Here is a 12,173-nt window from a genome sequence, read left to right as displayed (position 1 = left end):
AATTTGAAAATGAGTTCAATAATCACATTAGGTCCAGTCCATTTGTCCCAAGGCCGTGTATTACCATATATGATTTGTAAAAATCTGTGACTATGAACATGTTTATAGAGATTTCAGATGCTACTAAAGAATACCTAATTATGTCTAGTTATTGTGAACTTTGAAATGCAACATAAGCATATGGGACAATTTTAGGGCAACGTACATATTATTTGTCATACCAAACAGGAAAAAGGAAGGGAATCACCTCAGGGAGACCAGGCTGCATATACAACTGCTGGAAGACAGCATTCATGTAACACGTGGCACCACCATTCCTCAGGCCCACAAACCCGGAACTGGACCTGCTGTCCACTGGGGGAAGGTACTAGGAGCGGTGGGCATAGCAAAGTAGAGAGAGAATATGTTAGTATCTCTGCCACCATCACATTCTCTTATAGCTGTTTGCTATGTCTCAGAGAAAGACAGATATCCTCAGAGATTAGTCCATCCACTGTTATAAGGCATGCTAGCAAATCCTATATTCATGAAGTAAGTAACCTTGCAGGTGCTAATATAATTATAAAATATTACTAGCTCAGTGCCTTTTTTCAGTTCATAAAGTACCTAGCAAATAGTATGTATTTGTTTATCCATTTCATAATCATATATTCACCCACTTGATTATCATTCAACAAATATTGAGACAACTATGTGTAGCAATAATGCCATGGATACAAAAGCAGAAAGGGATTTGGTCCCTTTGTCCCTCTCAAGGAGCTTAACAATCTAGTAGGGAAAACAGGCATTAATCAAATAAATACATGACTATATATTTATAACCAAGCTAGAATTCTGAAGAAAATAAAAAAAAGAAAAAGATGTTTTTTAAAAAGGGAATATCATTCTATGAAGAATCCTGACCAGCCCTGAAAGTCAAAAAGACTCATTCTCTTTCTGGTAGAAGTAATCCAGGAAAGGTACCTTGACATAAGTTTAACACGACACTTCTCCAAGTGGAAAAGGTTATTGTAGTGACACACCCTGAAATAGTGATGTCACAGGAACTTGGTTCTACTGCCATGATCAGAACCACATTATCTGCATACATAAAGTATTTGCGTCCATGTAGTTACTAGCCCAAAGAACAAAAACCTGTTGTCTTTTGGATTATAAGGAATTGCTAAATCTTTTCATTAACCTCTGGCACACACTTAGAGTGGGATATAATCTAATTAATTAACATTGGGATTTATTTGTAGTCTGAAGCATAGATTAAAAAAAGTTATAAAAAAAGCAAGAATGGATCATAATGCTGAAAAATAATTATATGAAACAACTATTTTCTTAATTATGCCAGTATAATCTGACTTATGAAGAAAATTTAATTTTAATCTATTTTTTAATTGAGGAAACACTGGTTTACAACACTGTAAATTAATCTGACTCTTAATTGAATTCCAAAAGCCTAATAATCTTCTTAGCTCAGAGTACATTCAATAAACCTTTGCTGAGTTAACTGAATATAGGCTGTTCTGTAAGAGAGCCAATGCTTGTTTTTGTAGCTCTAGTGCCTGGCATTGTGCCAAGCACAGTTATTCAAAAAACCAGATTGAAATGATACTTTTTTAAAAAAATTTTTTACTGAGAGTAATTATCAAATGACTTGAAAATGTGTCCTCTTTAATGAATTAAAGAGTACTATTTAGTAATACACTAGTGTATTATTGTAATACACTATAAATTATAATTGATTTGAATATGTGAACATAATAAGCAAAGAAAACTTGCTTTGTAATTCAGATAATATAAATATAGTTTTAAAATTTTATTTTTAAGAGATCATTCTAAAAAATTTAAGTGCACTAAGGTCTAGAACACTTACATCAAATTCCTTAGTAAGGGCAGGGTCAGGTTGATGATGCATAGAAAGTAGTTCTTTTGTAATAATTTGAAGATTTGAAGGTGAACTATCAGCCAACATTACAAGGACTTCGTAGGCTGCCAATCTGCTATTCACTGTACTACATCTAAAATAAAAGACACAAGTCAATTTCAACAGTGAACAATCTGAAATTGTTAATTAAATCAACATGTAAAATGTTAATTTAAGGGCTGTAATTCCTCAAAACAGGTTATGTCAGTTCTGATGGCAGAACTCCAGTAATCTAGTATTTAACCAAGGAACAGATATTTAATACAGGAGGGATGAAATGATTTAGAACTTATTGTCTTTTTGGCCAGATCATAAAATAGTAGTATCTTTCCCTTATGACTCCAGAGAACTCTTTTCTAAAGGATAGATCAGCAAAATGGAAAAAGAGTGAAAACTTTATCAAAAATATAATATGGGAATACCTACCTCCTTTCAATTAAAGTAGGTAGGACAAAAAGGGTTTTGTAGCTATCACCCTGAAATTCAAATGTCTATATGGCAGAAAAGGAGAGCTATACAAACCACAATAGATGCCTAAAACCATTTTATCTGTGCCTGCAGATAAAACATTCTTTAAGGACATGAATCAACTTTCCATTTTGCTGGAGAAAAAAAAGAGACGGAAAAGCAAAATTGCCAAATCAAAGTGATAAAAAGGATAACTAAACAAGCATTCTGCAGGGAATTAAAGGTTTCCTACATTGCTCATATGTAGTAGAAATCATTTCAGGGATAGACCATAATTTCTCAATGTCACCTATGCTAGCACTGCCATTACTGAGGAGATCATGGGTGAGTAAGGATACACAGAAAAGAGGACATCCAACCTCTGAGCGAAATTTGAAGGTCTGGAACGTAAGAGGATTCAAAAGGGCTCCTAGATCAGCACTGTGCCAGGCACTGAGGACAAAGGTCATGGAGCTGGCACTGGTTGCAAAGGGCAGGTAAAGAACAAATAGGGAGGTACTCTACACAGGCTAAACATTAAGAAGTCCTTTTGGCATTGTGAGATGAGAATAGTATTACTTTTGAAAAGAGTTTCTATGTATTTTAAGTCTTTCTGGCTTTTGGTTTTAAGTTGGAAAAGGCAGGGAGTCCTGTGATGTAGAAAAATCATTCAGAACATGGGGGAAAAGATGAAACAAAATATTTTCTTTTCTAGACAAGGCACCATACATAATTTAAAAACACAACTCCTTACTGATGGAGGTATAACTTTTAACAAATAGAAAGGGAAGGACTCACAAATAAAAATGTCAATGGAATTGCTTAAGATTTCTCTGTCCACAAAAACTGAAATACTCACGTATTTCTGGTGGTTTAATAAGAGTCTCATCGAGCTAGCACCAAATCTTACAGAATAAGACTGGGGCAGGGGTGGGAATGGGATTCACAGTCTGAGAAATACCACAAGGGTGCTAATGAAGGTTTATTAACTAAAACAGATTTTGTTAATAAGGAATTCCTAGATAGAGAAATATTCACACATAATAAGATACCTCTTAAGATTCCATAAAATACTGCTTACTAAGCCTTGCCCATTTCAATGAACACTGAAAATTGGATGGGAATGTTTTTCACTGATTAAATACCAAATTCTCAGTTTCTTCAGGATTACTCAACTAACTCGGGTTTTCATGAGAAAATAACAAATTACGTTAGATTCAGAGCAAATACGATGGCAGCTTGTAGCTGTCTCCTATTTCTGAGAGTATAAACTAACATCACCAAAGTAGGGTCAATGTTACAAAGGGGTCTTCCAAATTTCTAACCATAAAAACTTAACCAAAATTTGATTCTGATATTACCACCATAATAAATCGCTAGGAGTATTAATTATTAGGACACAATTTGCAGCAAACCACAAGGTTCATGCATTCAAGCACCTATCCTTTTCTCCTAGAAGAAACCCTCAAAAACCACAGTCTATTTACTTTTACTTTGGACATAATTCTTATAATCTCAGTTTCTTTTGCAATTTATGAATGACCAAGTTGGCCACATTATTACTTACTCTTCCATTTTGATGATAACAGTACCAGCACACGTGGTTTGGCACATACTAACTAGTTACCAGGCAGGCTTTAGATATTAATCCTTTGCACTCCGCTGTCCCCTCTCAGGGGACGTTGGTAGCCAATGTCCAGAATGGTTCGGAGTGCAAAGGGCTAAGTTTCTATACATGCATTTCTTTATATAGCAGAAAATATCTTGCAAGCTATACAACCCCACAAGATGGAAGACAAATTCCAAGTCAAGACAATCTTTTTGGACTAAAGTTTCGAATTAGAATTTTTACCAAAACTGAACACAACGTGCATTTTCCATACTTTGGATGAAAGTCCTGTTGACTGATGGCGGCACTGCCAGCTGGAGAATGACTATTTAAAATAATTCTAGAAGCTCGGAAAAGGAAGTCATCTAACAATGGTTTAATGAGTGATGAACCTGGAATAGAGCATAATATTCATGTTGAGGATGAAAACATATATTTTAATTCAAAGATCCTGTCTTTCACTTTCTTATCAGAGTAGCAAAGGTACCCAAGCCACCTAATGGCAGGGTGTTCAATTTAACTTGATTGCTTATTCATTTGAGCTCTTACAGTATGGCAAAGCTCTGTGTGGCAGCAAGGTGGGGATGGATAGGAGAGTCGGGACAGGATACAAAGACAAGTGAGAGTACTTTCCTTTACAAGACTGCAACAGAGCACAAGGTGTTAAGCCTGCACTATAGAAACACAAATGCCAAAAACACCACATAGCAGAATGGCTTGAGTGAATAATTAATTCTTACTCTGGGCATCAGGGAGTCCATGTAAGGATTTTTGAAACTTTTAAAAGCAATGTACCTTCTCACTCTGGTTAAGAATCACTCTTTTCTATGTATCCCCAGTTGCCAAGAAAATATCATAATGTTAGTTTGTGTGGTAAGACTGACAAAGTTATAATTTATTTTCTCACTATAACTTATAATGTTGACTATGTTTTACAAATTATATGTATATCCCAGGAGAATTTCATGTGCCCCACCATCCTGGGGTAGTAGGTAGGGGCTGCCTCCCCGGATGACAATTACCTTTAAAAGAAGATAATATATTACAAAGTACATAATAACAAAACTAAAAACCTACTTTGAATTATGTATTTTTTTTAAAACCTGGCAGTTAGTTATATAATCTAAGTGTTTTGAACACTACAAAATTCTCTATGTGGTTTTATGACAAAAGGAAAGTGTCTCTTAAATAGCCACTACATTTAACCACTACATTTCCAGCTACTCTCCTATTGCCCCTAGAGTCAACTTTCTATGGAACATAGAACCTATCTTATTTTCCCAGTTACACATGAAACTATGGCAATAACTAAGAACTAAGGTATTCTGCCTCATGACCAGATGAAGAAATAATTACCAAGCATTTCCTTTTCTGCCCCACAGAGTGAAAGGAGGGTCTTAATGAGTCGTAAGTGTCCTGCTAGTAAGATGTTGTCTGCTTCACTGGTTTCACATTCAGCTGTGCGATTAGGCTCAAAATTATCCAGCCAAGTAATCTCATCTTCGAGCATAGTAGCTGGGCTGATTCTTAACTGCTCCATTTCAGAAGCTAAGAGGAAACAAAAGAAAGAGGGATTTCCTTTCTCACAGTCAAAATCCTGAATTAAAGTAAGCAAAGCCAGGTCTCTAATCTTGTACTTTGCAGAGCTCAAAAAAAAAAAAAAACCCTCACTAATAAATAACAGGCCAGAACTGCTGCCCATAAGGACCACAGAGGCTCAGGCCCATCCCTCACTCCCTCAGTTAATCAGTTATAAACCAAACATTTGTTGCATGCCTCCTCTGGGCAGGCCACTGTGCTTTGTGCTGGGAACAGAACTAAAGGAGACAGTCCTTATTCTGAAGAAGCTCTGGTTTGGTGGTATCTGCAGATGCCCCAAGGGAAGAATGGGTGAGGGATCTGAGGAGAGCCAATACTTCACAGTGTTTCCTAAACCAAGAAGGGTAGTCTGCAAAGGGGAGAGATGTCAAGCCCCTGGCAGCAGGAGTCCAGGTTTCCAAACAGTGAGCCAAACTCTGAAGAATTAACTTGTTCTTTTATGCTAAGTATTTCACTTCCCTCTCCAAATGAGGATTTACAGTAAGATCCCAGAGTGGAAGCTGGGATTGGGAAGGAGTGTCCACATGTAACTGTACTGCATTATAGTGACTAGGAAGCAGGGTTCTTCCTGCAGGGTGGGTGAAAAGTACTTCAGGGTCAGAGCTGCACTGGCACCAGCTGTGAATCCTTTCTTTACCACTTATTCATTGTCTTTGTTTCCTTATTTATAAATGGGGCTAAAACCAACACTGCAGGGGGTGCCAGGCAAGAAGTGCCCAGGACACAATGGCAAACAGAAAATATACCAACAATGGCAAATATTGTTTATTTTAAAACATACTACTAGCTTGTCCTGAATATCCCAATAAGGGATTTTGGAGTATCACAACACAGGGGAGGTCTCTATTAATAACTTGCTTTTGCATTCTGAAGTTGTATATGGATAGCCAATTCATGAATCCAAGCCCTCAAGAAGAAAAGTGGAATATCTTTCCAAGTCTAAGTCAAACAGCAAAACCTCACTGGAGGCTGCCCAACTTTCACTGGAGGGCTGGTTGAAAAAAGCACTATCAGGCTAGACAGTTAGAGGAACAGGGAGTCCATCCACTTCTCTATATATGAGCAATGTTATCCCTGAGGCAATACACACTCAGGGTTTACTTGCCAGGTTTCAGCAAAACCATTTTCACTGCTCTGCTCAGAGCACTGCAGCCTCAGTTTTCAAGAGATACTTGAGGAAATCAATGAAGGCCTTTGCCTTAGAGAGGGTGCTGAGGTTTACCAGTCACTAAGCCTTTATGTGTTCATTACATGAAGTTCTATAGGTAATTTCTTTTAAATCTAACCGCTGGGAAAAAAAGATTTGCTTGTTTTGAGAAAATACTCTGTTTCTTCTTCTGGGGTATTAAGAACAACTAGCCAAATGCTCTTTCCTTTTTGCCTCTGTCCTAAAGAACCTCACCACCAAACTCTGATTGTATGGGGCTTTTGCAGCCTGCATACCATACATACAAGGCTTGTTTCAACTTTCTGGCCTTGATACTCTTTTCCAACTAACATTTTTATTGATTCTGATTTTTATTTCCTGTAAGTTGAAGCAAATTTTTGTGTAGCCAGGGAAGTAAACTAACAACTAAAACTACAGAGAATTTCAATATACATTTGTATTATTTAACAGTGAGTGCAGAAATTGAAACACTCTAACAATAGAATTTCTAAGAATATTTCAATCATCCAACACTAAATATTTAAGTTGTTTAACGTAAAATAATTACGATCATTTCTAGTAGCAACGTATCTCAATGTATTTCCTCTTTCTTTCAATGATCAACCTTTAAAAATTATCAGAATATACTAGAGGGAAAGACCTCTCCTAAAAACTTCATTAGTGCAATTAAAATACAAGCTTGACTATTTATTTTTATTTTTTAATTTTTTTCATTTTTAATTTATTTTCTTACATTATTATTAATTTTTTAAATAAACAAATCTTTACATTAGTGGTAGGCTATATAAAAGGAGATCACTGACATCTGGGTTTATATGCTGTTTTCAAGAAAGTAAAAATTAAAATTCAATATAATAATTAGAATATCACTTACACTGGAGATACCTTAAGTCAAATTAGAAATGCTTATTCGGTGTTGTCCTCTAACTCCTCTCCATTCCCTCCCCGACACAAATCAAAATTAGACATATTTACTTACTTGTTAGGTCATCTAATAATTGGCACCTCAGATCAAAATACTCCATACACTGAGATAATAGTCTAAAAAAGACAGATTTAATTTATTAGAGAGGTTGATTTAAAAATAGAAAGCACTGTGTATATATGCCATTCCATTGTGTATACATGCCATTCACAGCAACATGGATGGAGCTGGAAGGGATTATGCTCAGTGAAATAAGTAAGAAGGGAAAAGAAAAATATTGGATGGTTTCACTTACAGGAGGAGTACAGGAGAACCAAATAAAGGATTGCAGGGGAAAAGACAATACTAGCAGGCAAGTATAAATCAGAGACATTCAGCAGGGGAAAGGAAGGAAGAGGGATTAAAGGGATTAAAACAGGGCGAGAAGAGCACAAGAGACTATGGTGATGGATCACAGGTGACTTGGTGGTGGAAATTTTTATGGGGATGACACCTGAGAGGGAAAGCAAACTGTACAAAAATGAATAATGATGTAAAATACATATACATACACACACATATATAAAGGAATAAAAAAATTGAAAAAAGAAATACTGAAATAATAAAAAACCAATAAAAATAATATATTAAGGAGAGTAAAAAAAAATAGTACTGTGCTAAATAGGAATGAAATCCTGACACATGCTATAAATATAAAACATAGATGAACTTGAAAACATTATGCTAAATAAACTAAGTCAAACACAGAAGGACAAATACTGTGTGATTCCACTTTTACAAGGCTCCTAGAACAGTCAAATTCATAGAGAGCAAAAAGTAGAATGTTGGTTGTCAGGGAATGGAGGGAGGAGGTGGAATAATTGGAATTACTATTTAATGAGTACAAAGTTTCAGTTTGGAATGGTGAAAAGTTCTGGAAACAGGGGTAATGACTACACAATAAAGTGAATGTACTCAATACCACTGAACTGTATACTTAAACATGGTTAATATGGTAATTTTTTTTTTTTAAAGATTTATTTATTTATTTATTTATTTATACAAGAACCAGGCAACATGCCAGATGCGCGGGAGGGTGAGAGGATTCACCAGAGACAGAACCGGGACCAGAACAGGCAGACTGACGAAATACACTGCTGAGGGGAGCATCAGGCGAGGCAAGAGAGGTCTGCCGTGCCATGTGGGCCCCTCGCCAGCCGGCCGGGATCGAACCAGCGCTGCAGAGGCTGTGGAGAGCTTCAAAGTGTGGTGCTCAACCACCTGCGCCACCGGGGGAGGCCCTAAATTTTATATTTTACTACTTTAAAGATAAAGGCCATTTTTGGATGCTTTTTTGTTAGGGGTTTGTAGAGCACTAACATTTCTTACCTTCAAGGACACTAATGTATAAAGCACATAAACAGGAAAAATAGATATTAATTTCACAAATCAGCACCTTAATAAGCCCCTCAACAGAGACTCTCCAGTGAAGCTGAGTTGGAGAAAATGCTTAAACTCGAGTTCAATATGGGATCTCCCATGTCCCTTCCTGGGTCTACATTAGGACACCCTAGCATGCAGGCTAGCCTAGGAAGGAAGGGGAAGGTAGGAAGACAGAACAAATTAACCCAAGTCATTCTATGATCTTGTACCACAATCTTCCTATATGCCCAGGTATGTATAAATTCAAGAAAGAAAGCCAGAAAGACACCCAGCTACCTCTACACATGAAGATGCATGCTAATCTGAGAAAGAGAGAGACGTGAGTGGTGGGACCTTCACACAGTGACCAGATCAAATAATTTCAGGCTCTCACCAACCAGATGAGCTCCTCTTTCTCTTTGGGGAAAACAGATCAGGTGGGATAAAGGTGGGTATTGGGGGTGATGGAGGGGAAGAAAACTTCATATCTTTTCTTTTAATTCACTTGAGCTGAATGGGGAGAATAACTAAATGCCATCTTTAGGGCACAAATGTTAGAAGCGGGAAGGAGAAATACTTTTTTCATCTCAGTGTGGTCTCTAGTGGAACAGTATAAAAATCATTATTCTCTTTATAACATGAGCTTTTTCATCTTTATTACATACCTCTGGTTGACTCCTCTCATAATACTAGTTGGGGACCAGAGAGGCAGTTGAGCAGTGAGAATCACACCTAGGAGAAACTGATTTGGCTTCTGCACATCTGGATGAGCTGAAGTATCTGTCTGACTAAGGGTATACAGCTGATCACAGGCAACACGGCGAATCTGAAAATACATTATTAGGGCAAGGATGTATATCAGCCAACACTTAGAGAGTCCTTAAAAAATGTTTTTTCTCCAAAGTTTATACTCTGATGTGTACTTTACAAGGGAATGAGCACTTGACTCATTAATAGTAAAGTTCCACTGGAAAAACTAGGGTTAATTAAAAACAAGTGCGGTCTGGGAACTGATCTCCCATATTCTTCTTCTACTCTAATCAATAATGTAAATGAAAATAAGAAATAACTTTTCTTCAAGTATTTAAAAACTTATTTTCCAGGTCATATAATTAAATCAGAATTATAAAACCTAATGAAAGTTCAAGGTTTCAAGTTCATCTTTCTTAATTTTGTCCAAAATGTTGATGCTTAATGCTACCTGCCTTTACCAATTATGGGTGATGAACACTGGCCATGTCATTTTGTTTGTAATGAACAAACTCAAATTAATCACAGTACTACTCTCTTAACTTATGGGATATGGAGCAGAAATATGGAACAGAAAAGCAAACAGATGGTCCAAATGTTCACTTGGCTTTTAGAGTGGTTTGCAGTCCCTTTGTATGATCCCCAAGAGGACTAAGTGCTGTTCCTTTTGCACTTCCCACAAGATCACAGGTATGCTGAGAGCATATGAGAGGACAAGACAAAAGGAATTTTTATTAAGTAATGCAAAAAGTCCTTACCTCAGCACTTGGTGATCCAAGCAGAATATCGATGATAAAGTCAGCCACACAGGGCAAGTTATAGAAAGATGCTAATGATAAGGGAAATTGGGGGAGGGGAGAGCTGCATTAGCACATGCATTTCCAAATTCCAAAAAATATGAGTAAATCTTGAGCTTAACTACAGCAGAAATTCATCTATTCTTCTTCATGGAACTGAACTCAGGACCTTGACAACTGCCCCATGTCTATGAGCTCCCCAGAGAATGTTGCCCAAGAGCAGGATCCCACATTTTAGCTTGACACCTCACAGATAACAGTTTTAGAAGAAATGTATCTTGCCTTAATAAACTATTAATACCTGTGAACTATAAAATGTACCCTACAACAAATTTACACATGATAAAAAAAAATCACAAAAACAAGCTTTCAATTCTTCATCTTAACTGAAAATATCAAAATTAAACAACTGCAGTAAAATCAAACAAGAGTATGATATTTGCTTAAAAGCATTTCATAGTAACACTTCTGATATAAATGTCTAACTTATTCAAGTGCTTACCTTGATTATCTTATATAATTAATTTGGGTTTTATAGCAAACAGTAGAGTACACTTTTAAAAAGTTGTGCTGTTAAGACTTCGTTTCTGAATAAATATTTATTGAGAGCCGACTATATACACTGTACAGTGCTCAGTCCCTGGAGATTCAGCAGGGAACAAATTGAACAAGTCTGTGGAGCGTACAATCTAGTTGGGGAGGTGATTGTGACATACACTTGATATACTATATGTCATGAAATGATAAGAGATATAGAAAAAAAATAAGGTAAGTGGTTTAGGAGGTGGTGGGGTAAGGTGAGGGTAAGGTTTCTTTTAAAAAGTGGTCAGAAAATACCTCACTGCATAGATGACATGAAGCAAACACTTGTAGGCAATGAAGAAGAGAAAGCATACCCAGTTGCTGGCTCCGAAGCTGTAGGCATGTAACAAGAAGAGACAAAGCCTCTCCAGCAATCAGTGAGTCTTTGGTGGATACAGACTGTTGTCGCACACAGATGCCTGCGTGCAGGGCTACTGGGTCTCCTTCACTTCCAGAGCTGCAATTGCTTCCTGAGAATAGCAAGCAGAACGTTATTGAGGAACCTACAGGACCCACCTGACATTCTAATATCTTCTTATAGTGTTCTGGCATCCTCAAGTGAAGTTAAATAGTTCAAGGATAAACTTTAAGAAACAAGAGACATTCAATCACCTTGACCCCAACTACTTCCTACTTAAATCACAATTGTAGGCACTGAAAATGTATTTATGGGGCAAATTAATATCAGATCACAGAAGAATAGTGCAATTTTGGTGGCACAAGAGAGTCGTCTTGGGATATTAGAAATGTTGTATATCTTGATCTAGACGGGTGATACATGTGTAAAGGTCCTGTGTATTTCTGCACTTTATGTATGTCATTCATTTTTAAAACTCTTGTTATTGAGGCACTTTTACCACACAGAATGAGCAGGAAAACCCAACAAAGCTGAGAAATACAGCTATTTATAAAGGCCTAATAGAAAATAACTGGCCAAACCAAGATCATAACTTTTTTCCAGTAGGAATTTTAGATTAATT

General features: G+C 36.8%; 1 protein-coding gene across 1 annotated transcript in view; it reads right to left on the bottom strand.

Annotated features, from left to right (window-relative positions):
* USP24 (ubiquitin specific peptidase 24) overlaps positions 1-12,173 on the bottom strand; it is a gene marked incomplete at its 3' end in the record, with an annotated part of 135,476 nt that overhangs the window by 33,272 nt on the left and 90,031 nt on the right. Inside the window, exons 36-43 of the mRNA XM_084241782.1 lie at positions 11,508-11,663; positions 10,573-10,643; positions 9,730-9,890; positions 7,718-7,779; positions 5,328-5,519; positions 4,246-4,363; positions 1,865-2,009; positions 248-367 (exon numbers count right to left, since the gene is read on the bottom strand). Coding sequence (XP_084097908.1) covers positions 248-367; positions 1,865-2,009; positions 4,246-4,363; positions 5,328-5,519; positions 7,718-7,779; positions 9,730-9,890; positions 10,573-10,643; positions 11,508-11,663 — 1,025 coding nt within the window. The remainder of the gene's footprint in view (positions 1-247; positions 368-1,864; positions 2,010-4,245; positions 4,364-5,327; positions 5,520-7,717; positions 7,780-9,729; positions 9,891-10,572; positions 10,644-11,507; positions 11,664-12,173) is intronic.

Source organism: Talpa europaea (assembly GCF_964194135.1).
Source record: "Talpa europaea genome assembly, chromosome: 9".
NCBI lineage: Eukaryota > Metazoa > Chordata > Mammalia > Eulipotyphla > Talpidae > Talpa > Talpa europaea.
Note: the sequence above shows the minus strand (reverse complement) of the source record. Positions and strands in the feature narration are given on the sequence as shown.